This window comes from Cuculus canorus, chromosome 1 (assembly GCF_017976375.1).
Source record: "Cuculus canorus isolate bCucCan1 chromosome 1, bCucCan1.pri, whole genome shotgun sequence".
In the NCBI taxonomy this organism is placed as follows: Eukaryota; Metazoa; Chordata; class Aves; order Cuculiformes; family Cuculidae; genus Cuculus; species Cuculus canorus.
Window position 1 is genome coordinate 18,083,288 of NC_071401.1, and position 27,839 is coordinate 18,111,126.

General features: G+C 42.2%; 1 protein-coding gene across 10 annotated transcripts in view; it reads right to left on the reverse strand.

Moving 5' to 3' along the window:
- TENM4 (teneurin transmembrane protein 4) overlaps positions 1–27,839 on the reverse strand; it is a 606,655-nt gene that overhangs the window by 25,843 nt on the left and 552,973 nt on the right. For all 10 annotated transcript variants that reach the window (XM_054066504.1, XM_054066489.1, XM_054066498.1 and 7 more), the window contains 4 exons: positions 23,396–23,550; positions 18,827–19,704; positions 7,739–7,911; positions 3,727–3,962 (listed from right to left, as the gene is read on the reverse strand). In XM_054066504.1, the coding sequence (XP_053922479.1) occupies positions 3,727–3,962; positions 7,739–7,911; positions 18,827–19,704; positions 23,396–23,550 (1,442 nt within the window). The remainder of the gene's footprint in view (positions 1–3,726; positions 3,963–7,738; positions 7,912–18,826; positions 19,705–23,395; positions 23,551–27,839) is intronic.

Here is a 27,839-nt window from a genome sequence, read left to right on the forward strand (position 1 = left end):
CAAGGCTTGTGATCATTACAGGACTGAGACAAGGTAGATTTAGTTTACTGTGGATTTGACCTCACTTCTACAATGTGTGAGAGACTAAATTTAACCCCTAACTCATGTTTCACACTACTGTATTCAATCCCTTAGCTTGTTTTGGAAAAGTAAGAGCATGAACATGCCACCATCTCTGATTTCTCCTATGCTTCTTATGGAACTCCTTTAGCTTAAATTATAATTAAAACCCATGCACTGATCTCCCCAGGGACCCAACAGCACAAAAAGGGAAGATTCCTCATGAAAACACTCTAGCAACCTTCAGCAAGAGGGCAAACAATGCTTCTGCAATGAGAACTCCAGGAGCCAATAACGTCCATGTGACAAAACAGTCGCCTACAAAGCAATTTCCCAGCAAATTGCTAAAACCATTGGTGTGACCATATCCAGACCTCAATACCTTGCAGAAATTGCAGAGATCATGCTAGACTGTTCTTGTTAGTCAACACACCAGGAATGGTTGCCAGCATGTCCTTCGAGACCTCTCCAGTCACACTGGTTTCTGGGACACAAGGTCTTGATGCCACTATTAATCCACTGCCAAGGTCTTGGGAAAAGCAAAGTGAATTACCACAGGAGTTTCCATGGTTAAATAAATAGAAGAGCTGAGCCAGCAGCTCTGTCTCTTTCAGCTGTCCTATTTGCTGCCCTGTCAGAGGTTATTTTACATCCTTCTCTATTGTAAAATCAAGTTTTTTTTTTTAAAAAATGAAATGAGCTCTGCTTCTTGGAGCAGAGTTTACCTAACACTCTCACTGCAGATGGAGTGTCTATTGCTGTTCACCAGTGGTGGGTTGAATTTGTTGCCAGCCAATTTGCAGAGATATTTCACTGCTGGGTAGGTGGATCAGAACACCATAACTTTCCATGGGGTATGTGGGACAGGAGAAGGGGAGGGAACTGTTTTAACATGTTTGCACTGCTTTACTGCTGCCTGGCCACAGTACTGGGGAAATGGTGTCAGGCCTGGCCCCTTTTCCTTCATCCATGCAGAACTCCCTGCTATGTGCCTTATCCCTACAATAAGAAATATGTTCATTACAGTATTAACTAGGGTGGAAGAGGCAGATGAGAAATTGGCCTCATCATGCTGGGAGCTGGTTGAGATCATGGCAACAGGTCATCAGTCCCCAAGAACACCCTGCAACTGTGGAAGGGCGGGCCACAATGCATAAAATGTGGATCCATGCGATGGCAGCAGAAAGAATGCTTGTTTCAGGGGAACTTAGTCTTTTACAGTGGCCAGATCTTGTTCTCCTTGTCTCAAAGACCTCACAGAGTGATGCTGCATCCTCTTTGGGCATGCTCTATCCACATGGAGCATCACATCTTTGCTGCTGTCTCATGTGAGCAGTAGGGTGAGAGAAGAGGGAAAGTGGTGATTTACTCACATAGGCCAGAAAATGACAATATTTCTCAAAATGAACAAAGCCACACTGAACTCAGCTTCCCTATGCTTCTCCCTTGCCAAGGAAAGCAGCAATTACTGGTATGAGGGAAGAGGAGAACATGACACGCAGAGTATGTTAAATGCCGGGCAGTCCCAAGGGAGGTAATTAGCACCTTGCAGGTTTATGTCTTAGGGGTGCAGATGCTGCCACGCAGGTACAAACAGGCAGCTTAAAACTGCTTGTACTCTTTCAGCTACTTTGAACTCTGCACAGAACCATAACTGAGTCCTTAAATTGTGCAAGATACTCTTCTGCTTCACTAGAAGGGTCCCGATAGGCTCAAAATGTGAATAATTGCTGGCAGATTCATGGACACCCAAGTACCCGGCCTGAAAACTCATCTTGCAAGTGTTTTTCCAACTGCAGTACAATATAAAACAAAGACACATTCTGTGTTTGAATCTACTGTGAAAATTTTTGGAAGATAAAACTCACATGGGCAGCTGAGCCACAGTTAAATGAGTGGAAACTGCTTTGAACACCAAATAACTGTGGCACAGCTGCAGATTTCAGAAGGCTCTTTCCTTTCAGAAGAAGACGTGTCTCATAATTTTGTTGGTTATTAAAATAAAATAAAATACCATACCCAAGGCAAATCAAACAAGAAGGCTGCTGCCAGCCGATCTGCAGAGATACAGCAGATCCCACTGAAGGAGCAGCTTCAACTTTCACTACTGTTTGCAGTTTTTCTCCTTGTAACAAAATATGAGACTATCAGTGCAAGAGGAAAAGAGCAGAGGCTGGGCTGGAGAGCGTGAAGAGCAATACTTGACAAGTGTGAGAAATGATGGATGGGAGAAATCACACCAAAGAAGGCATAGGTCATGCTGCAGGGAATAGGGAGAGGTGAAGAGCAAGGACTGGGAAACACATATAATGAAATTAGAGCATTAATATTTACTGCAAAGCTCAAGTGCAAATAATGGCTGCAGTCCTTTTGCTGTGGTGGCATTACACAGCACTAAGCATTTTTCTCAGAGAGTCTGAATTTGCCAGGTCCTGAGCAGATTCCCAGGAATTGCTCATCAGCTCATGAGTCTGAGACTAGCAAGGTACAGGGTGATTGGTCAGGACCCGCTATTACAAGTTACCAGTCTTGTCAGCAGTTAACAGAGGAATTGCAGGCTTACTGAGCAGGATCTTTAAGCAGCCCTGACAAAACTGTGGTGCATTGCGTGGAACAATGTTTTCAAAACACGTCAGTCTCAAGCACAGAAAGGACCGCACATGCCTGGAGGAGAGAGTACCATCAGGCTGGAGCTGTTTATAATACTTCACTTCGGGGAACAATGACAATTATGATGCAATACCCTGTGAGCCCAGCTCTTTAACAAGCTCGACAGATTAGAAAGTTTCAGGAATCTAGAGATTTTTCTAAGGCTGCCCTTAGAAAATCTAAGGCTGTTCACTAACAATAAACACAGAATCATAGAACAGTTTGGGTTGGAAGGGACTTTAAAGATCATCTCGTTCCAACCCCACTGCCATGGGCAGGGGCACCTTCCACTAGATCAGGCTGTTCAAGGCCCCATCCAACATGGACTTGAATGCTTCCAGGGATGGGGCAACCACAACTTCTGTGAGTAACTTGTGCCAGTGTCTCACCACCCCACAGTGAAAAATTTCTTCCCATTTAATCTAAATCTCCCCTCTTTCATCTTAAAACCCTCTCGTCCTATCACTGCACTTCCTGATAAAAAGCCCCTCCCCTGCTTTCCTGTAGGCCCTCTTTGAGTACTTGGAAGGCTGCAATAAGGTGTCCCCAGAGCCTTCCCTCCTCTAGACTAAGCAACCCCAACTCTCTCAGCCAGTCCTCATATGGTTATGAAGCTATTGGTGCTCAGGTCCAGTATTGCCAGCAGCACAGGTAGAAAATACCTATACTGATTGGTACAGTATTTTATAGTTATGATCGTCCCTTGCTTCCTTAAACAGCCTGACGTAACGGTTAAACCTGTGTTGTCTGATGAGACGTCATATGTTCCCAGTGATGCAGAGGATTCATAGGCAAATCAGCAATTCTTCCTGTGATGGCTAAAAGAACATCAGCACATAAGGAGACATAAGAACAGATTAAAATCATAAAGGTTGTGTCAGTGAGGATGAACAGCTAGCTCTCTGTCCTGCAGCATCACCCCTATTGCAGATGATACAAATGAGCCCTGTCTCTTTCTGTCAAGAGACAGAGACTGATGACAAGTGGAGTCCAAAACTGCCCATACTTCACTCTTACCCTCAGTCGACGTCCAAAGACAGTGACCTGCCCTCTCGCTTGCTCCTTCCTCTGCCTCCACTCCACGAGATTGAGGCCATTGTCGATGGGCAGGGTGACGTTCCTCTTCCCGACTGTGGGGTTGACGGTGCCAGCCAGCAGATGTGGCTCAGTTTGCAGGGCCACCTCCATGCCGTTAGCGAGTATCAGTCTGAGAGAGCCATCAGCGCCAATGTAGTAGCTGTTTCGGACTTGATCTGAAGACAGAAAAGAGATGTTTTCAAATGGCTGCCTACACAACTCCTGCCTTTCATTTGCTTCCTCACTCAGACTTCATCAGCATTTCTGATGGTTGTAGCCAAACGCACTGTCGCTCACCTGTCCCACTAACAGTGAGCAAAAGATTGGTTTCATCAGTGAAAGTAAAGGTGAACAATCTCTTTTTCATTCTGATGAAATTGTGCATCTCAAATTCTTGCAGAAAAGTCTTACACAGCTTAAAAAAGGCACCAGTGGAGGAGTCATGCAATTCCCCAGCAAAGAACGTGGTTCAAACCTCTTCCTCTAGGCTAAAACAGTAGGTGGTGAGATACTTGTTCTAAATCAAAATCCAGCTGAAAACTTTCCATGCTTTTACATCCTAAGGATCCCAATTTCACTACAATATACGAAAAAGTGAGGCCACCTACTTTCTCCAGCTTATTCATCATCTCACAAGTGACAGGAAATTGCACAGCGACTTAATGCTAACCAGTTCCCCAAACAACTGCCAAACCTTTTCCCTTGGAAAAGCTTTCAGGAGGGAAGTGAAGTCCCTATGTTTGGAGAGAAAGCAGAGGCACTAAGCTCCCACACATCTCTGTACATCTGGTGTCTTCAACTAGCTTCTGAAAGATCAGCAGATTTTGAGGCCAGGATTTGGGAATTTAGGAGTGGAAGAGATGAACAATATCCCTTCCACATCCTTCAGGAACTAGGCAGGCCGAAACTCTGTCCTTTGAGTCTCCAGCTGGCATTGCTCTCTGCAGAGAGGAGCTCATGAAGAGTAAGAAAGCATGGGGCTTGCTCAGTGCAGAATAGCTTTAAATGCACATTATAAAAAAGACTGTTTATCTGAAGCTCCTCAAGAGCAGAAAAATATTACCATTTCTGTCTCCCAGACTGCCATAAATACCTAATTGTGAATAAAAACACCCATTAAAAATTCATGTCAATTGTTTTTCCATTCTAAGGCAAATTGGGTTTTGTTCACTAGTTGCTCTGCCACAGCCCAGCAGGAAATGAGGTCACAGCAAAATGATCATCCCTCATGCGGATGAAATAGACCAGTCAAGAGCACAGTTTGGTATAATTAGGAAAGGAAACCTGACATCAGTTGGTCTTTTTTATTGTGACTCTGATCCTGTTCTTGTTGTAGCCAGCTGGAGTCTCACTACACTGATCTCAGCAGGACCACAACTCACCTTACCGTACACAGCAGTGATGGTGTAAAATTGTTGTGGTACTGGATTTTGCCACTATAAACATAGAGCAGTGACCTACAGTGTAGATCCAAGTACTTTAGCTGTACCACTGCGTACTTAAGTTGATGGTCTTCTGACATAGACAGCAGGTTTAAACCCACTCCGCACTTTATTCTCCAAACGGAGCAAAGAGGGGCAGCCAGCTGCTTGCTACACTTTTGTTCTTAGATGCTTGGTCTGATGAGAAAGTTGCAGGAGATCCACTTTAAATCAGATCAGTGAAATACCTCTGCACAGGTAATATATTCCTCTCTCTTTCATCCTTCACTAGGAAGCAGGGGAAAGCTTGAAGTTCTCTGGACACATGATGATCCCTTTGTGTCACAAGCTCCACAGAGAGGTTGTAGTGGATTGTCACTAGCAGTGTTGTACAGTGTGGAGAATGTAAAACCTCCACTTCCAGCATTTTCCCAAGAGAATACTCTTCCTTGGCTTTGGAAGACATTTCTCAAGGGCTACATGAAATCCAGAGGCTATTGGATGCTGTATTTTATGCTGCTTTGACCCTACTTTGACCGAGAATGAATGCTTACTTTGTCATTAGTTCAGAGGACACAAACCCACAGTAGACCTGAGGTGCCTAAATCCATCCTATAGGAACCCACAGCCTTCTGAAAATGCCTTCTCAGATTGCACCTGTACACAATGTGGTCCAGATTTCTTGAGAGGTTTCACTTGTGAAAACTGGCCAGTACTGTGAGTGCAGAAGAAAATGCATGAGCACCTCTCATCCAAAGGGAATCTGCGATATGCATTTTCCTTGGAGAACAATGGAGTGGCCAAGACACTCACAGACCTTGAGAGTAGTTCTAACTCCACCTGCTGGAGAGGCACTTGGGAGGCAAGTTGCATTTCAACTGTGCTCAGTACATTCCTAGGAAACTCCAGTGGCCCTTATTTTGGTTTGTACAGTGGTGCCATGAGCAAAAAGACACCTCAGTCTGGGAATTCACGGTTCTCAACCCCTGTGGGAAAGCCACCCTCAGCAGGCTGCTGCAGGCCAGCTCTGCCACAAATGTTATCCAGAGCTTCATTTTAAAATAAATTTCTTCAGATCCAAACAGTTTTTGTAATGTTATACCTTTGAAGATGGTTAAGCTGTCTATAATACTGCATGTCCTAATGGCAAGATGGCCATGTCGTGGAGGGCCATGCAACGAGATAATTGACTGTGGCACCATTATGTAACTGTGCCTTCAGCTTTGGGTGTATAAATAACATCACAGTCAATTATCGCACTGAAAGGGGCCCCCAACAGCGGGCTCTATTGCTTAATTAGGTTCTTGAGGTGAAGCCAGCCTCGTGTTTGTGCAGTCACCAGATATCTCAATGTGAGTGGATGGGGTGGGGTAGTTTGGATCTGCATTGCAGGCTGAAGTAAAGAATAAGAAAGTCATTGTCTACAGGAATAGCAAGTATGGCTTGAAGGGGCTGGCACCCTCTCAGTCACCCTCACCAGTGGCAGGAAAAGCAGTGTTCAGGCACAGAAGGCACTTTCTTTACAGGGAGGGGAATGTGTATCCCTGAGATGTGGCAACAAAAGCGACTCTGGAACATACTGGTCTCACTCGGAGCACTTTTTTCCTCATAAGGGAAAATGATGTTTGACACCTCATTGCCATCAGGCATAGATTAAGAGTGGACAAGTAGTGAAGAAAACAGAGTTTGAAAGTCCATTCTTTTTCTCCAAGACTCAGGGAACAGGAGTGATGGTCCACCCTGACCCTAAGGAGGCTTCAGCCTTCAAAACTTGGAGATCCAGGTTGGCATGGTTTGCGCATTACAGCTCGTGCCCCTTCCAGTATCTCAGCAGTGTTTCCCTTCTATTTATTCCTCTTTTTTTTTTCCCACTTCATCACCTTTTCCTCCACCTCATCAACTCTCCACTTCCTCACTTCACCATTACTGGCAGAACTGTGTGTTACTTCCAACAGCCACAAAATGGTCCCACCAGTGCTACCCTGGCTGCCCACCTCTCCGTCCTCCTTTGTGCCTCTCCCCACCAGCCCTTGAGCAAAACCACAGACCTCTTGGGGACAAGAATGGTCATTTTTCTGGATGTTGTCTTGTGAATGTTTGAACAGGCAGCGAACAAAGAATCAGAGAGATCTCCAGCAACCAGCTGGAAGCCTGTTTGAGGAGGAGAGTAACTGTTAAGTTAGAAGCCATTAAGAGAGAAAGGCAAAGGGGTCAGCTGAAAGTGCAGCTAGATTTATGCAACCCTTTTTGTTATAACAATAATGGTAATGATGATGGAGGACTATGCATGAGGGCTGCATGGCAAAGAGACTGGCTGAAAATGAAGCAGAAAACAGCTGCAGAGCAAACCCAGCACTAGGGAATGTGGCTAAGTAGGTGTGAATGTGCATCTGTACAGGCATGTGGGGAGCTCTGGGGTGCAGAGGATGCAGGTGATTTTTGGTGCTGGGATTATCAAGACAAAGTCTGTTTCCTGAGAGATAGTCCGCTGTGTGCAGCTTGGCTGGGAGAAGGAAAGTGGCTCAACTCACCTTGGAGCAGGGTGTAAAAGGCTCCTGATGCAGATAAATTGGTTGTTATTGTAACATCATCCTTGCTGGAGGTTTCCACCTGGACATGCACAGAGCTGTCGGTATCACTGCGGAAGCTGCTCACTTGGCCAGTAGGGAAGGTCACGTTGGTCAGGCGCCCAAAGCCATCATACCTGAAAAGGAAGATTGAGTGCAGTCAACAGCATCAACAGAGGAGTGGGATACAGGAATCATCCTATAAAGCAGAAACCAAGTCTTGAAGTCTTCACACAGGCTTTTCCTAGAGAAAAACACACTGTCAGCCTGTCAGACTGTCTTGACTTTTTTGCCTCCATGAGAAAAAAATCACCACTTTTAGCTAAAGAAAATCAAGCGAAGAAAAGAAAATGACTAAATAAGTATTAGGTTGTATTTTAACAACATTTTTCTGATACTTATCACCTGCACTGTGCTGCTTCTTCACAAGAGTAACTATTTCCCATCCACTGGGCTGTGATTTATGGAAAAGCATTGGTCCATGCATCCTGCCTAGCAGAACTAGGAGTTTCTGAAGGCCACCAACTGTTTTGCCTGCAATTATTTTTCTTTTCTTTTTTTTTTTTTTTTTTTTTTTAATCTCATTTTAAAAGCTGATATTAAGTTGGAAGCAAGGACCTGCCAGACTGGCCACATTAGGTAATGTCCTTTGTGAACATGGTGTAGAGCCCTGAGCACAGCTCAGATGCCTGTGCCTACCTTCTACTGTTCCTAGGACCATCTGGAAGGACTGATTTAAAAGTGTAAAAAGGCAGTCCAGTTTTCACCCCTACTGGGCCCTTGGCTTTTTCAGTGAGGAAGTCAGCATGAGCATCATCTTGGAAGGCTTCTGTGATGTGGACACCTGTGTACCAGGACCCAAATAAAATAAGCTACGTACATGTAGGTCCTACAGCAGTTAACTAGCCGGAGGATTATTTTTCAATAAAAAGGAGAAGCACACACTTGTGCCTAGGTGCATTCTGAGTTGACAGAGCAAACACACCAACCTGCCTTCCAACTGTGGCATTGCAAAAATGGTGCCCTTGAGTCAGAGATTGAGCTAAGCGCAGTGGTTGGCAAGGGACCTTTGTGGTGAAGCTATTGTAGACTGAAATGGAGAGAAGCAGGAAGCTCTACTGGCTTATCTCTGGAGAGCTGTTGGACTTTCTGATGAGATGGACGTTTAGGTAAGGGATATTTAAATAGTCAGGGAGAAACAGTAGAAAAATTCCAGCAAAAGCAATCAGTGATATATGTTTGACTTTTTTTAAGTCCTGCCCATATATAATTAAAAAATGATTTATATGATATATAAGAAGATCATATCAAGAAAATGTATCACTTGGAGATAAGCAGAGGACTCATTCTCCTGCAATACCCAGTGGTAAGTCTTTGACAGGGCACAGCGTACAGTGAAGAGACTGTTCCTCAGAATGATAAAGTAATGTAAATTAAGTATAATGAGCTTAGAAAATATGATCTAAGAGGCAAGCCAAAATAAATGAATTGAGTTAGAGGAAGGGAAAAAAAGAAGTGGGAAGACACCATCCTGACAACAGGATGTTGTTCTGAAGAGGATTATAATTAATTGTTCAGCATGTCTACTGAGGATGTGACCAAAAGTAATCAGCTTCAATAGGAACAAGGAAGATTCAGGTCAGAAGCTGGAGAACATTTTCAAGGCTCATGGTTGCTCCAAGCAGAGGAACAGAGGGAGCACTGGAAACCCCACTGCCCGATGCTTTTAAGAATAGGTGAGAGAAATGTATTAGAAAGGGTCTGGATACAGTTGAATGAGGCCTCAGAGGGAGCAGATGATTGAGGCGCTCTTGGTCCTCTCTTCAGGTTTACGCTGAGCTGAGGAATAAGAAAACAAAGCCATCTAATAACAAAAAAAATCCCAAAACAGAAACAAAAAAAACCAAACCCCAAACCAAACAAAGGAAATGGGGAAAGGGAAAGGAAATAAGGAGAGGGGAGAGGGAGGACTCTTGAGCTGGAATGCATAAGAGATCCAGGAGTAGCCACTGGACTAGGTCTGCACTATACAGAAAAAGAAATTAGTGTCCTCTTCCACTATCTTTCTTTCCAGATTTGTACACAGGGCTGGTACTTCATTTTTGATGATACACTAGCAGTGACTAAGCATGAGGAAAGTCTGGTAGAAAATGTGATTTTTGCTCATGCTTAATATTTAGTGTATAGTGACTGAGTGGGTGAGGTCATTGCAAGTCTCTCCAGTACCTGGGTTTGGAGACACCTTCACATGAGGCTTTTCTTGCCCACTAGGCAAAGGGGGAGGTAGGAAGGTAGAGGAAAGCATTTGGCTCTCCACAGTGTCAGTTTATCAGTCAGGGGATTAACCATGCATGGAGTATGTAGCAGCCTTGCCCTTTCCCTCCAAGATCTTGGCAATCAATCAGCCACTTGTAAAACGGAAAAGGAGAAAGAAAATAAAAGAAAGGGATGAATTCAGGACTGCATTGCAGGAGTCTGGCAGAGACCAGTTAAAGCTTTTCCAAGCAGCTTGCAGCACACAGCTTAGATCTGAACTGAATCTCCTTGCAAGAGCCAGAACTAAAGCGCTCTCAGTGCCAAATGCTTTGCTCCATGTTTGTAGCTGTCCCATTTGCAGTGAGGTATGTGTTTTGATTGTGATTTCTGCAGAGTCATCTGCACATCTCTTCCTAAAACAGTATGTGAGTCTTAAACTGAAAACATCACAGGCAATATCTTTAACCCATCTGCTGAGACAGGACACAAGGGACATGATTTAGTCTCTACTTTCAGCAGAGAAAATGTTATTATCCCTAAAAGTGTGTTGTGTAACACCCCAAATTCTTTCTACGATGACATCAATAGTCCTATATATAAACTGTAAGGGTAGACTCAGATCTCAAATGCTCTGAAATTTAAGGAAGATGGATCTGAATTTGGCATCTCTGGCTTGGTAGTATTAGCAAATGTAAGGGATTTATTTATTTTGCTCTATTTAAATTTAAAAAAAAATAAGCTGCTCCTGAAATTGAGCCTTATTCATCTCCTAAAAATAATGGCACAAATCTAAATGTGCTGCACTGAAAAGGTGAGTTTGGTGTAATACAAGTGTTGAGTATGAAATGATGCAGGTCTGTGGATTAGGGAAAGAAGGAAAGCAAAAGCCAACATGGGGGCAGAGAACTTGTTCACGTGCTGGACCTGGCTGCTCTTTCATTTAAGTGTCCTGTGAATCATACAGTTCATCTTAATTGAATGACACTCAGCACCATACTGGGATTCAGCACAAAACCTATGCTCCAGGCAAATCCTACTTACCCACTCCAAAGAAAGCCTCAAAAACCTGTGCATACTCAGTTTAACAGCCCCAAGCAGCAGCAGACACCCAACTCCTTAAACTCAGTTCCTGGACATCTGGCTCCCAGCACCCTCACAAATGGTCCTCCAGGTCTCTGCTGGGCAAACATGCAATATATGCAAATTTGCAAACAGGCAAGTATGCCAACAACCTCTGTCTTTGCAAAATGTGTTAAAATAGCAAGAAAAAATGCACTTTTGTGCACTTTCTTTCTGCATGAAAGACTGCACGGTACCTCTATGCACATATTTTTCTTTTTAAGTCAAAATGACTAAGTACAATATGCATCATTTACACAGTTACATTTTTACAGCTGTAAAAAAATCACACTACCAGGGCCAATCTCACCAAGGGCAAGGACTTCCATCTGGGACTTTGGGTCCTGAGAAGCCAGGCTCATTTTGGGCCAGAACAGTCTGGAATGGTGTGCTGGAATTGGTTTAAGATGTCTGCACGTGTACATTAGACTTTTGGCACCTCCTTAGTCACCACATTAGCCTCCATCAGAAGTAACCTGGACCATCTGTGTTTTCTGCATTTGCAAGAGCTGCTGCACATCTGCCCAGGAGCAAGGCAGGGACCTTCCAAGCACTCACTTCAGGGGTAACAGATCACCTATTTGCAGCTGCAGGGAGGTCATGCCTTACAAAGAGACATGCGAGAAGATAGCACAATTAGACAGTTCCCATTTTTATTATTATTTTTAACTGATGGGAGATGAAGTGTAAAATACATGCAGACAAAAACTCCTTTTAGCGCTGTGGTGGCAAAGCAAAAAGAGGTGCAGGAAGCCAGCATTTTCCTCCTGACACGCAGTTTCTTTTCCCTTTTCTGTTTTGCTGAGGACTGGAGTTTTCCCTTTTCCCTTGATTAAGATCACACAGCCCTTATCTGATACCATCTATCACATACTCCCAGTCTCCCAGAACGAATCAGCTTGAAGGCTTCCACATCCCAAACAGATAATGTGCTTAAGGAGTTAAATGAGTGAGTTCCTTCTACCTCTAATTTCAGCCCTATGAAGGCACTTAAAGGGCACATCCTCAGGCTGGAGAGGAAGGCCGAGTGACTGGCTCTTGTGTACCTGCAGGTGTGCCCTGATATTTGCAGTAAGATAAATCTCTCCTAGTCACCTCATTTTGTAGCTAAGCTGCCTTAGGCCTGTTTCCACAGTCTCAGGATTTAGAGGTGGGCTAGTTTTCATCACAGCCTAAGACTTCTGTGTTCTAGAAATGCCCTGAAAGCACCAGAATTAAGGAAATACTGAAACACGGGAGTGCACACAGCAGCCGTCCCGAACAATGAATTCATCACCTGCTAACACAGCTGCTGCCTCCCATTCAAACCTGCTGCAACCTACTCAGCACTTACAATTACAGTGACAACTATTAGGCCAGCAAAGGAAGCCATTTCTACCCATTCCCAATTGGAAACGTATTTAGCTAAGGTTCAATGCACAGAATTAAAATGGTATTTGGTGCTTATGAGGCCTAATTGTTAGCTTGTAAACATTCAGAGCTTTCATTTATCACATTACCATTGTGTAGAGACCTGGGCCTTGGGAATTAAAGAGAAGATCCTAAGTATCATCTATTCAGAAATGGGTTCCTCGCCTCAGTCTTTGGGTTGCCTAATTTTAGCTTTTTCAAATTTCATCAGCCTTTTAAAACTACAAGTCCAATAGATTGGAAAAAGATTCACTATAATAATATTGCATTTACTGCCAAAGTGTCCTAATGTACTTTGCAAACTATATTTTGCATGTGATTATAGAGACATGCACCCGCTGCCTCTGAACAAGCTTGCCTCTTCATAATTTTTCAAACAACATTAAACACGACATTAAAAACAAATCTATAACAGACAAACCAATACTACTTAAATCTGTATGAAGGCAAGTCCTCTCCCTGATGACACAAGGCCAGGCTGCAGCCACTGTCGGCAGAAATTTCTGACTGCCCAAATGAGAAAAGAAAGATCTCTCTCTTTTATGATACTTGCAATTCTGTTGGTTCTCCACTGAACTGTGACACCAGGCATTCATTTCAGGCCAGGCCAATAGCTCAAAACATGACCTCACAACTCCGTGAGAGTACTGGAGAAGCACTGTTTTATCATGGCACTTACTGGAGTTTCACTGTAACATTTTCAGAGCTACAACAATGAGAATCTGACTTTTATCATGAAGAAATGGTGGAGCAAAGAAATTTTGCTAAAAGAGGAGAGAGAGAGTAAAAGACAAAGGTGGTTTGTGTTTCTCATACTCTGCTGCAGCGGAAAGAGTCCCCAACTTGAACTACTTGAAACCAAGGACACCACCAAATCCCATAAAACTCAGTGCGTGACCTGAGATATCATCAGGTGATAAAGGGATATTATTAATGCAATAAGCTAGCTTTTCTCCAAGCCAAGAGGTGGCTGCTCCTCTAAAGGTGATAAGTGTTATTTATCTCTGGTTTTGACTAAGAGAAAAATTGCAAAGCCTTTATGCCAATTACAAGGCAGACTGGGTCTGCATCTCACAGCAGGGTAAATGTTGACCATGATGCCTACTTCTGGTATCACAGTCATCCATACCAAGGCATTGGCTGGGGCCCCAAATACTGCTGGTGCCAGGGTGGGACCTCTGCTGAGTCCTGGTGGTTGTTGGGAAGCCATCCAAGGTCCTCCTGCATGCTCAGTCCAGCTGGCTCCCACCTTCCACCCATTATAGTGTATGAGGTTTGGCAGAGTTTAGTTTGTTATAAAACAGCATCCTGCATCATGGGTCAAAGCTCCCTTTACCACCCATCTGAAGATCTGGATTCACAAGACTCTTTGCCCTCCAGCCAGCTGTAAAATACTTATTGGGCAGTGCCTGAAAAGGTTTTAAATTTCTGGGCTTGGCTGCAGTCATGTGTAAGTATTTCTCGTTCTGTATGGGAGGAGGTGACCTTTGAAACTAATTAGGCACACAAAGAACCTAAGCATAAGAGCCTCATCAGGGCTAAATAACACATAGAAGGTTTGACTTTGGCTCAGAGGGAAATTGAATTAATGTACAGTGATATCTTCTCAATGAGCTAATCAAGATAATTGCTGTATTCTTGATTTAAACAAATACATTAAGAAATTCTGGATTCTGAAATAGATAAGCAACAACTCCTAAGGAACTTTCTAAAGGCTGGTAGCAATTTTTTCAGGCCAAGTGAAAAAGCAGCAACAACAATGAAGCAAGTAGTCACACAGCCTCTGTCTTTGACTTGAGGAGTTGAAGACGAAGCTGTTCCCTGGGCAGTTTCCAGATCAACTTCCTTTGCTGCTGATTATCACTGTCACAGCTTCAACAGAGAGGCAAATCTTTAATCCAGTTACTGGACAAGCTGAGCTGCATTTCATTAATTGACAGTGAATGTCAAGCCCTCTGCAGAGGCAGAGAAGGTCTATATATTGCTAGAACCCTCAAAGAAGTCCTCAATAGGCCTTTGGGGACAGGCTAATTACTGCAGGGAACTAAGTTTCACTCTCAAAAGAAAGGGAAACTACATACCATTATATACTGAACTATATACAGTGCTAAACCCAATAAAGCAAGATCGTTACAGCAGGCTTTGGTGTAGGATGTGTGAAAGGAAGAGCTGTAAGTGCTGTGAGCAAGTATGCCACCACCTGAATTCAGCATCCGTTTCCTTCCTCTACAGAAAGGAACAGACAATGTGTCAGCCCAGCCTGAAACCTTGGAAGACTTGGATTCTCTAGTGTGCCCTGGAGATAGACCTTCAGTACTGTGTCAACATATCCGGCCTCCTTCTCTCCTCTCCAGACTCAAACCAACATGCTCAGATGTCACAGCTCTTGGCAGCCTTATGATAAAGACTGAGAATTGTCCTGGTAAGAGCAACAACGGAAGGAGAACTAGAGCTACTGGACACGTATGCATGTAGTGTTGCCACTCTTGCAACACCACAGCTCTTTCATGTTGAGTGTCTGGTTTATGGTCCTCTGTAGACAGTTAGGTAAAGGTAAATCTTATAAGGATGTTCTTCATGGGGCCAGTTGTGCAGTGTGGACTTGCCTGCTGAATTTATGTTCACTCTTAACTTTTTAAACAGCGGTGTTCAGCCTGCCTTGGCCCATAAACAACAATTATGTGCTGTGAGAAACAAGAAGCTTTTCCTCAGAGTCAGATTTGATGTCTTCATTTCCTTGGCCATGGGCAAAACAGAAATATGAGCTTCACCTTTCCCCTCAGCCAGGACTGAAAACTACTTGCAGTACCTTCCAGCTGCTCATGATCACAGGGTTTCTCTATATCACTTAAACTTCTTCAATATAAATTTCCCAATGTTCTGACACAGAAACCAACAGCCTGAAGGTACTGAAAGCTGATTTGGTTTACACCATCTTCTTTGGTTTCTTGGATATCAAAGAACTGAAGATTTCACCCTGACATGCCTGCACTCATGCCTGCAATTTGTGTCTGACTCACGAAAGTTTTCTGTCTGCTGAGAATATATCTTAAAAACATCCAGAGTCACGATCTAAGATATGAAGAAAAGCTTCTCAAGGTTGGTTGCTCTATCAGTTACATAACCTCAGCCTTAAAAAAAAATTACACTTTCCTGGCAACTCGAATGCATCTATCTTTGTTTTCCAGCTCCTTTCTCTTCTCAAGCCTTTCTCTGAGAGTTCTTCTGTAGGTGATGGTTTTGTGTTGACATGCTATAATCTAGACACTTCCTAGTTTTCACTTTAAGATAAACAGCTCAAGTTTTCTTAGTTCTTCAACATAAAGTACTTTCTCCCCACAAATGCATTTTTGTGGTGTTTTTCTGTACAGCCATCAATTTTCCCTCCATAAACTGTAAACATCAGAACTGACAGTATTAGTCTCATCAATGGTGTACCTTGGTGACAAAATCAGCTACTACCCACTAGAAGTAGAGGGGGATGAGTAAATGTACTAATTTTGTTTGTCCACCCAAACAACACGTTAGACAGATTTGCCATGGAATTATGGAGAAGATCACACTGAATGACTTGGTGCTTTGCTCACTGCAACCTCTGAAAGTCAATGCTCAGCCCAGTTCTTTAGATGTGTCCTGTAGCATATGCACCCTGGCCTAATACTGCGTAAGAATGTATGTTTTTTAAACTAAACCTTATTGTATCAAGCAATCTTAGTATCTCACCTCTACTTATGATTCTTCACATTTTATCAGTTCCAATTTTATTTTCTTCCATATCATGCATACAAAACCTAGGTAGAAGAAATACTTCCGATTCATCCAAAACAATCCTACTGGATGATTCCCTATTGCTGATTATTTTTTGAGAGTTATCATGGAGCAAGTTCTTGAGCCGTTTGATATGTACTTTTTACAGCTTGGAAGAAAAGCGGACAATTGGCTCCCTAAATCCCTAGTGGACAGGTTAGGATAGAATCAGATAGGACAGCATAAGATACAGTAGGGTAGGGTAGCGTAGGGTAGGGTAGCGTAGGGTAGGCTAGGCTAGGCTGGCTAGGCTAAAAAGTGACAGTTTCTGATTCAATCAAGGAAGATTTAGACTAAGCCTACAAAAAAACCCTTTCTAACAATAAGATAGGTAAATACATTGTTATCACTACCAATGTTTATGAATAACTTAGTGACTTTGATAGGATCCATTTGACCAAACTGTAGGCATCTGCAGTGTAAATATCTGTATCTCAGCTAATAATTCTGGACTACCTTTCCAGAGAGAAACTTTCAAAATATAACTCATCCCATCCTAAAGCAGATACCTGACATAGCTCATATGAAACTCACCTTGAAAGTGCCTGTTTCTCTCCATTGCCTATAAAGGGAGGGTGAGGTAACTAGTTCAGATATAGACTTTTATCCTGTAGTTCTATAAAGTTGCATCAGAATCTGTCAGGAACAGTTAAATAGAGATAACTCATCGCAGGTTTGGATGAAGTATCTCTAAAGACACATTCCCAACTCTATTTTCCGTGATGCTGTGCTATCATATAGTGCTGACTTGCTCTAGTCAAGATTTTCATAGTCTAACCACTGGAGAATACCATTCTCCATTTAGTTCTAAAAAGCTTTCTTATGGCTCTTCTGAAGTGCATACAAGGACCAGAATGATGACTTTCACAATCTATTTTGTTGGATAGCAAGAAATAGTGGATCACTGTTATAAATATATCCACAAAGCAAGTTGGATTTTAGCTTCTGTCTCATTTTACCTCCTTTATATTTTCAGTCACACTTTTTAAATAAAAGAGTATGTTTGAGGTAAAAATCTTAACATTATTAGGTGTAATGTTTAGTTTGCTTCACTATCCATGGCTACATCTGTTTTCAAGCACAGGAACTACTGGGTTCTTTGCAAAAAAGAAAATATCTCCTTGATTTAGCACAATGGTCCTGACAATGTAGTAGGCCTCCACTCCTTTGGATAAAAACACCCTATCTTCCCCCACTAAAGCCTCCCTCAAGCAAATTCAGTGTACGAGATGGAAGGGTATTAGCTTTGATTCACTGAGGAATATTGGTATAGTAATTGCAAGCAGAACATTGATGGAATGCAAATAACCTCTCAAAAGATTCATCACAGATTTTCCATCCATTCTTTTTGAGGCAGAAGCCATTAAGCAAAGAAATTTGAAACTGGGCCTGGAATATTTAAAAAAAAAGATCCAAGGCAACTGCATGTCTAACTCACGAATATGTGGGTTTAGTCAGCTTTCCTGCCCTGAGACTTTTTTTTTTTTACAGTTTTTCTTTTTTTCTTTATAATTTCAGGAACTGTCTGTTCTAGCCAAATTGGACTCTTACAATGGGCCTATTATTTTGGTAGGTGAACACTTCCATGTAACCACTCAAACCATATGGGAAATTATGCACTAAAAGGAGCATTTCAGAGCTGCTAGACTTGAAAATAAAAATGAAACTAAGGAAGAGGGAAGGAAAAGGGTTCTAAGCAGCAGGATGAATTTGCAGACCATCCTTCTAGATGCCCTTCATTCAGTTATTTATCATTTTCCTACTTGATATCAGAAGTGTGTTGTCTTCATGGTATTTATTGCTAACAGTAATATAAAAGTACAAATCTTCAACACTGCCACCTCTGGGTTTTTCAGTGCATCCTGTCTTCTCTGTGCTCAAAAAAAATTCTTTGGGGCAGCTATAGTCTTGATCAATTCCAAGACTATTTTTAAAGCTCAGTAAGGCCATCACAACACTAGAAACTGAGCAGTCCATTAATTACAGAATTGTTTTTTGAGCAAGTTGTCATTAGTCATCGCCAGTTATCATTCTACATCAGCCATTTCAAACAAGCTCAAAAAAGACACTGCAGCATAGGAAGTAGGTGAAAAGCTGTGAGAAAGATGATCTGATGGAACTTTCACACTTCCAAGGTTTTCAAAGCCAAGCAAAATTCTCTGACATGCAGCCTAAATCCCCAGTCCTGACTGCAGTTAAGGCGAAGCAGGTGTCCAAATTGCTTAGCTGATTTAGAAAAACTCAGCAGAAACTGCCTAACTCTTGTCTTGGTAGTGTGAGCTTATTCAAACTCTGACGCACTTACTTACAGTTCAAAGTGTTTAAGTGAGATCTAATATTCTCACTTCTGGACATTTTATTTGGATAATTATTCTGTTTAGGGAACTAAATTCTATCAACCTTGCATGGTTGAAAGAATACAGAATGAAGCCAGTAGCACAATATTCATAATATACTTACTCATAAAATGTTGTCCAACCATTTTCATTGCTTTTGGTGGCAAGGAGACCAGAGCTGCCGTGGTATGTCATCATGGCCACTTCATGCCCCTGTGTTGTCACACTCTTGAGTGCGCTGTTGGTACCCATTGTCACCCAGTAGACTTGGCCATCAGGCACCACCAGCCAGAGTGGCATCCCCGTGGAATCTCTTCGGATATTGACTAAGTTGCCATTATTGTCAGTGATCAGAGTTATATCTCCATCTCCAGAATAAGTAAAATTGTAAAGATAATCTCCAGTGGTAAGGCTCTGAGTATAAAGGTGCTTACCACTGGTGTCAAACAAGTAGAGTTCCTGGTCTATGGGCGAGGATAACTCATATAGATTTTGCATGTTGAGGAACGGTTTGTTTTTCCGAATAAAGCGGATTCGGATATTTCCAAGATCAGCGACATACAGCTCCCCATCTGCACACACTGCAAGGGAAGATGGTGCATTGAGTTTGGCATCTTTGGCATAGCCATCGTCACCTGAGAAGCAGTCACAGTTAGCATCATTCTTGCAGTCACAGCTGCTTGGTGCACCAGCAACAAGAGAAATCTCTCCATTGGTGGTGACCTGCCTGATGCGGTTGATCTTTTTCTCATCAGTCTCAGCAATATACAGGACCCCATTATGTGAGACAGCCAGGGCGGTAGCAGACTCCAGTGTAGCGTGGATTGCCACCTTGCTAAGGAGGAAGTGATCCATGCCTGGCACCTGGCAATGCATGGGCCTCCCTGCCACAATGCGCACTTGGTGGTTCTCAGATATCTGCAACACAACGTTGTTGTCAAGCACATACAGCGAATTATCCATTGGATTGACTGCAAGATCCGTGGGCCATTCTAGACGAACCTTAATGGTAAAACAACACAAGGAAATTATTAAAACAAGAGCATTTTGCACTGTATGTTTGCTATAAATCAATCACAATGAGGATGTTTCAACATGGATTTAAGGGAGAAATGGTAAAAGAAACACAAGTAATTGTTACTGCTTGGTATGGCTGCCAGAGGACACAAGCCTGGTGTGAGTGAGGAAGCTTAGCTCTCTGTCACATGAAGTAAATGCACGTGGACACCCACACTCTCCATTGCAGCTGTGGTGGGAGCAGGGTGATGGAGAGAGGTGGAGAGTCCTTCCTCAGCTCTTGCTCTGCACCATGGCTTCTCTCTGCCTCTCCAACTTCATGTGAGGTGTCAAGGGCCATGGAAAGGGGCATCAGGACCCACTGAATGCAGGAGTAAACAAGAAGATCCAGAGATTCAAGTGGGACTTCCTCTTTCCAAACCATACTATGCTCTTTGAATTGATGGAGCCTGGACCCGATAGCAGAGACCTGTGACTGGGAATTTTGTATGAAGTACTATGAAATCAGTCAAACACAACAGTGATTCTTTTACTAAAGGATTTTCCAGATAAGTGGCTGAGCTCCTCTGGGTAAAGGGAGGGATAGACAAAAACCTGGCAGCTATGTCAGCATGTGTGAATGCCTAAGTTATAACCACCAATTTTCTGCTTGATTCTGCAAAAATGCAAAATAGCAATACACAAGAAATTCAGGCAATTTCAATTTGTGAAATAAAATACCTGTGTCTTTACAATGGTTTTCAGATTTTTTTTAGTCCAATGGAAGAATGGGTTCAAGTAATAGAAACACATCATAGTTCTACACTAATAATCCATATACAGAAATAAACTGAAAAAGCAAAGGGTAACACCATTGATGATGAGCTCATTGAGATGAGAGAGCTCTAGGTGGTTTCTGTTTCTAGCTCTACTTCTGTAATACACTGTGTTTTCAAGTAAGTCTATTCTTTTAGCTGCCAAACCTAAGAAATGTTTACCAACAGAATTAAGGGTGATCTTACTTTTTTAATAAAGAACAGCAAGGTGTGCATTTTTTTGACTATTTCGATTTACTTCGGGTTTACATAGAAAAAGAAAGCCAACCTTGTCCTGATGGGAACCAACTGATTCTTACTCGGTTTCCTAATGGTACATCTTCCCTATAGCAGATGTGTGAAGGGTGACTGGAAATAAGAAACTGAGAAGAATGCTCTTGGTCACTTCCAGACAGGCTTTTAAATAGACTTTCGACTAGTTCAAAAGAATAGCTATTCTGGTTGTATAATTCCTTTCAGTCAGCCAGACAACTATAAGTTAGAGCAGACAGACTTGATATCTCATGGTAAGCTGAGAAGCTGGCCACTTTGTGCTATTCTCCCTGAACTGGTGTTTTTCCCTCTATACCCAACAGCACAATGCGCTATGACTGAGAGGTCTGGGATCCGGACATACTCAAGGCTGTGCAGTTCCAGGATCTCCTTGTTTCTTTGCTGCAAACCTTCCTCTCCCACCATCCGTCCCATTTGCTGCTGCTTCTCTGAGGTGACTAAGTTGGGGGAGTTTGTTTGCATCTATAAGGTGGCAATTTTATTGCATGGAGGAGGAGTAGATGCCTGAAGGCTCAAATCCAGCAAACCATCTCTTACTGTGGTTTTATTTAAAACCAAGACCAAGAAGAAATAAGATAAAGTCCAGAGGCCCATAGGAGATTCCTGTTTTGAAAGCCTGTAGTTGAACATATCTGCCACGGCAATGCTTTACTATTTGTGCTTTCATTATATTATTTTTATTTATTTAAATTCCTTTTCTTTTTTTTTTTTTTTTTTTTTTTAAAGAGCTTCACTTGCATGGTATTTCATTCATTGTGCCTTTTAATGGCTGGGCTTGTGAAGCTTATTTTCATGGCTATGCAGTGTGCTGGGCTCTGCCTGTCTGGTCCTCTGTTTGCAAAATTGCCTTCCTTTTTTCAGCTCCTGGCCTATTTTAACCCTTCCTGTAGTAAAACATTATATCCTGTGGTTTTCTATTTAATAATGCATGCCTTCATCCCTTCCAGTGGTCTTTAAGCTCCGCAGCCTTAAATTAGCATCAAGAGCAGAGTTTATTCTGAACTGACAAGGGAATTTTCCATTTCTTAATAACCATTCCTTGTCAACATCGGCAGCTAAATATTTCATGTCCTCATGTCCCAGGAAGCCTCAGGGACGTGACAGAAAAGACCCTTCTAGCCACTGTGAATGATGAGAAGCTACTCCCCAAGCTGGGTTTTCTTTGGCTGGTTTGGGTTGCTTTTTTAAAAACATTAAACTTGTCTTCAGTGCATCTGCCCAGAACCGTATCAGTTGATCTGTCCGTCCCAGTGCAAGTTAACCTAAGAATGGCTCCTGTCATTTTATGAAGGGAAATAAAGTCTTTAGCAGCTACATTTTAGCTCCTATCGTTAAGTGTTTAAATATGAAATTGGCATACATATAAGCCACAAAATCTGCTAGAAAGTAATTTTTAAAGCCTGAATCCACAATGGTCTGGTGGCAACTGCCTCTGAAATTCAAATAAATAAAACACCTATGCCTGCAAGATGAAAAACACACTACAAGATGGCCTTTAACCAGCAAAATTTGCTTCCACAGAAGGCGTGAAAGCTTTTAAACTCATAATTTCAGCTTGTTCAAATTGTGGACAGTGGGAACCAGTGCAAAGAAGTAAGAATAATCTTTTCAAATTAGAGGGAAAACCAAGAAGAATAGATTCCATATGGGAGCATAGAAATTATCTAGGTAGTCACAAAAAGGAAACCTCATTGACAAGTATTGTGGCTGAATAACAGTACTTAGCCCTCCAGCTATGATGTTTATTTTCATAGGAGAGGGCAACATTCCTGTAGCCAGGCAAACAACAAGTGGCACAAAAGTTTCAAAGGACACTATCTCTAAACCGGCACAATTTGACAGGTTGGCCAGTGCTCCAGAAAACTGAGTGCTGGGCTCTAACAGTTTTCTCTTCTGTGCCATCCAGAAATAAAGCAATCATCAAACTGAGATTTCTTTTTCTCTCTCTCTTTTTTTTATTCTCTCCACCTTTAAGCAGCAGGACTTAAGCCCAGCATGATAATAGCTGCAATGAATTTGCAATCTGATTCAATTCAAGGTTCTTGTTTTCCTGCTGTTGCTAATTTTGGCACCATAGCCTCCAATCAGTATTTCCTAGATGTTAATTTCATTCAGGTCTAAAATTATGCTGGGCCAAATTAGGATGGGGAGAAGCAAAGAAAAAACTATGGTTAGCCAAGTTATAACAGAGCATGACATATAAGCCCTACCGAAATGAGTAGTGCTGCCTTGTCTTTTTAGTTTAAAGTACCTAGTTTCTTGATAAATGAGTCTAATGAAACCTGCTTTCCAGGGAATCTGTGTCTCCCAGCTGATCAGGAGCTTGGAAAGAAGTCTCTTATGTGGCTGGGACATCTTTAGAAAATCTCTCCCCAGAGATCTCTGGGTTAGGTCAGTTAGGTCTTTACTTCAGTCTTTATAGGATATTTCTTTTTGACATTGATCTTTTCATACTATAAAACAAGTAGAGAAGTAATTCTCCTTGAGCTCTTACCTCTTCGTCAAACCTGGGGAGGCACACAGACATGCAGACAGGGTGAAGGCATAGGCTTCTGTTCTGTAGAAACCCAATCAAAACATTGTCTTACCTGAGAAATGTCCATGACAGAGTCACAGCTGAGAGGCCGCGCAGATGTCAAATCATTGGAACCCAATACAGTTGAGATTATCCCATTCTGATCAATCCGCCTGATCATAGTGCCATCCACAAAGTAAATCAGCCCAAACTTGTCAACAGTGATGCCTGGGGATGGCAAAAGCAAGTCAGAAAGGAACAGCAACCTGACAGTTACGAGATGAATGGAAGACAGTGTATGGTTTGATGTTCATGAAAGAGTAAGACTGCTAGTTTGGTTGGGAGTGATACATTTTATGGAACTGAAAAAGTATGAGATGAGAGTTAGACATGAGGAAGTCCTGGTTATCAGGACCTTTGAAGCGGTACCATTCTACCAAAGGCACTTCCAACTGCACATGATGCAATTTAGAAATCCCTGCTCACTTCTGGAAAAGGGCATGGCATTCAGTGAACCGCTGAAAGGAAAAGATTTTCTAATAACTACATGTCTTGTACAGAAACATCGTGTTATTGCTCACGGGATGAATATTAAGCTATGCACATGAAAATACTATACTGGCGAATCTTCAGAATGGCACTGAAAAAGGTCACAGAAGACCCATCAGGTCCATCAAATTCCAGATAGATAACAGTGGAAGGTTTTTTTCCTAGGATAATCCTACTAATCTATGGTATTTCACCTATTTCTGAACAGTTTCATTGTCAAAACATCCTTTGTAGACACACTTCTGTCAGTGGATTTGAGGTCTGCCGATAACAGTTACACACTGCTGATTCTCATTTCCTCACTTGCAGATATGTGTCATTTCACCTCCCCTTAAGTATAATTTTTCAAGTATTTGTTATGTTAGCACAACCTCCTTTAATCCTCTTTATTCCAAGCCAGCTACACCCTGCATCTTCCATCAGAAGATTTCATGGGGCTTTACACTTACTAATTAGACCTCATAGCAGTCTGTGAGCATGATCATCTTAATGTTACATATCAGGAAAATAACAGATAAAGCAATTTTCACAAGGTCACAGAGGAAGTCCATGACTAAAGCAGGAATAAGAAGTTAAGGGCCTCATTCACCTCTCTTTTATGCTAGTATAAATTAAAAATAACTCCACAGATACTAATAGAGTAATCCATCTCATCCACCCTACAGTGGCAGAATGCTGCTCAGCATAATATTGGAGTGTCTTCAAGACACTCGAGGAATGTAAAGGAACAGTAAAAGAATGCAGAAGCTTGTAACATCCTTTCCTATGCAAGTGAAAATTCTGCTTGGAATATATGAGTATTTGAATACTAGGATCTTCTTGTTTGGTTTCTTTCACTAACAGGGTAACAATCACTTGGCAAAAAGCAGACATCTGCATTGTGCATCAAAGCAAGTACCTGGATCTTTTCCAAGCAGTGGAGAGAAATGCCTACTTCTAGGGTGTAATCGATATCACCAGATATCCATAAGAGATTATATGAACCCTTTTTGGAACACCTTCCCCCCTCACCTGGCTATAAAAAGAGACTACAGAAAGTATCGCCAAAGGATATTTATCCTGTGAAATGAATCCTCACTACAATGTTTTTTGGCTGTCATCATGGTGACAGAAAAGATGGAAATTCTGTTTCAGATAGGAAGTATGGGAATGTTTCTGAGAAGTGATCAGATCTTGTGTTTCTCCAAAATGCTGTTTTGCAGCCAGATCCCTTTGTTTGAAACATTTACTCTCAGTCTTCATCCGCTGTGAGCTATGCTGTGAAGCACAGATGCAGTAGTTCACAGATCAAAAATTTTAGATTTTCATGTAGCAGAGGCTAATCCCCTGCTTCCTTTGGCAACTTAAATCATGGCCTTCAGCCAGCCCTGTAACTATTGCATGGGCTGGAAGCCATGGAGGTAAGTGATATGTGGAAAAACATATCTCATTTGGTCATACAGAAACCCACAGAAGATAATCTAGCCTGCAAATAGGAGCAGGAAAACCTCAGGACTCAGTGATTGTTTGAAAGAAAGAACAAGCTTCTCTATTGAGCTAAGGTAAAGGAAGAGATTCAGACAGGGTTGCAAACTCTTGATTCAAAGTCAATTAGGAGTCAGGGAACTGCAGTTTCAGATCACTGAGTTGAATGGGAGCTGTGTATTTTCACTAGCAGGTAAACCCAGCATTTTAATTTGTTCTTTGCAACATCTCCCTGTCTGAAGGGCATAATTTTGACCTGGATTGGGTACTTGACCATCAGAGCAGTGAGGTTTCAGAATAGCCCCTAGGGCAGTGAAGAAAAAAATTACTTGCTGCTTTTAAGATGAAGTTCATTAATTTTGGAGAGGTTTATGTGACAGGATTGCTGAGATAATAGATGACAGGTCTAAATGACCCAAAAGATTGCCTATAGTCCCGTATTCCAACATTTGTATTTAATTTATGCCAAGACAGGACAGATCTTTGCAGGACCGTGAAACAAGAACATTGAAGAGGAGAGGCAAGTACCTATTGCACATCTGAACGCTACCAGAGAAGACATAGCAGTGGTGGCCATTTATTCTTACTATATAATATAAACACATCAGTTGTATCTTAGCACTTTGTCAAAAGCTGCAGAGGGATCTGGCAGTATAAGCATCAATATCTCACTGGCATACATGGCTTTCATGGCTGTCTTTACCTGCCATGAGATGAGTCAGCATTGTGCCCCGGTTGGTGCTCTGTTCAACGAGGCATCCGGGATATTGACACGTCACCCATCACTGGCATCTGCTGTTGAAGGTTACTGCTCCTCTAATTATTTTGCCTACCGAATGGCAAGTTCTTTACTGTTTGTTGGTGTCCTTGACAATCAGCAATACAATTGAGCTCTTTTAGTGATATGGTAGACATGATTTTTCGGAAAAGGCATGATAGAAGGTTGAGTTGATCTTAATTGGCTTTTGTCAAACACAAGAGACTCTTACCCATTCCGAAGTTCACAACAAGTATTGTTCAGGGCACCTGTCCATTAGCCTGTGTGACAGGCCAAAAGGCAGTGAAGTGTGGCAGGCCGGATAATGTGATTTTAAATGAGGCAGAATTTTCTCTCGTAGCTAGTTCCATATGTATTGGATTGGACTTATCAGCAGTGTGTGCTGACAGTTGCTCACAGTGTTCAGTGCTGAGGTCTGATGGCTGGTCTGATTAACAAGTTACAGTAATAATAACCTGTATGTACTTTGGCTCTCAAGTCAGCTCTGATCAGTTGATAGAGCACAACTTTATTTCGCATTCCGTCTTAGACAAAGAGCTTGCGCACCTAAATATGTTAAAGTGGGATAGCAAAGTTACCACTTATCATCCTGTGCCAAGGCAATGGCATGTGCATGTGTTCTTATCACAGAGCACTTCTCTGCTTATTCCTTTCACAGAGGCTAAGCAATCTCAATTGCCTTGCATTTCCTGGGATGTTCTGCAGGGTAACAGAGTTTTCAGTCTGTCAAAGCCCTGAATTCCCATTTGCACACGCCAAAGCTATAAATTCCAATTTGCACATGCCCCTCACACAGCAACTGTTCCAATCCCTTCCTGATTTTAGCTGATTGTCTTGGAATCAAATCTAAATACAGAGGGGAGCCCTGGTCTCCCACAAAGTGTTTTTGGATGGATGACTTCTGTGGAAAGGAAAAGAAGTATCTCACAGTTTCTTTGCAGCAGATAGCAGAGGTTAGATTGGAACTTTCTGTGTTTCCTTTCTGATAATGGCACAATTCCAGTGCTGGGAGTTGGCTCCTGCAAATGGGCACAGAAATGCGTAATTCACGTGTTGTGCATGTAAAGCCAAAGGCCTTGGCTTCTTTGACAGATGGCTTCTCTCACGTTTCCATAGGAACATCAGAGTATTAAAGATTTACAGCACCCAGCTCAAAGTTCAATCTCACAGTTACCGAGAGAAAACATCTGCTGCCACTACCCAGGTAGCGTTGCAGATCCAAACTTTAAGCTCCAAGATATGAAATACATGTGTTACGAAATCATGCTGGTGCCTCTTGGATGGTAGGAGATCTCATAAGAAACAAGGGCTTGTAGCATCACGTGCATCACACCACTGAGTTGTGATGATAGAAAGTTGTGACGGGATGACATTTGCTTGGAATGTCAGGACCTTGTACTGTGAGGAGGTGACAGCTCAACGTTATGCTGCAAAAAGATATGGGGACATGGTGGGTTTGTTCTAAGAAACGACCTGCTAAAAGTGATTGCATTGCCCATGTAGCTCTACTTAGGAAAAAAAATGGTGGGGAAAAACTCTTTTAAGTAAAAGAGCAGGTGCTAAAGGAATCCAAATTTGGAGCGTTCTTGTCTGGCTGAACGCTGAATGACAGTGATAAAATGGCAAATGAAAATCAATGTAAATAAGTACAGAGGAATTCACAGAGGAAGGAGGAAGCCTAACTGCCCATGTGCAATGACAAGCTGTAAAATAGCTCACAGGAAAA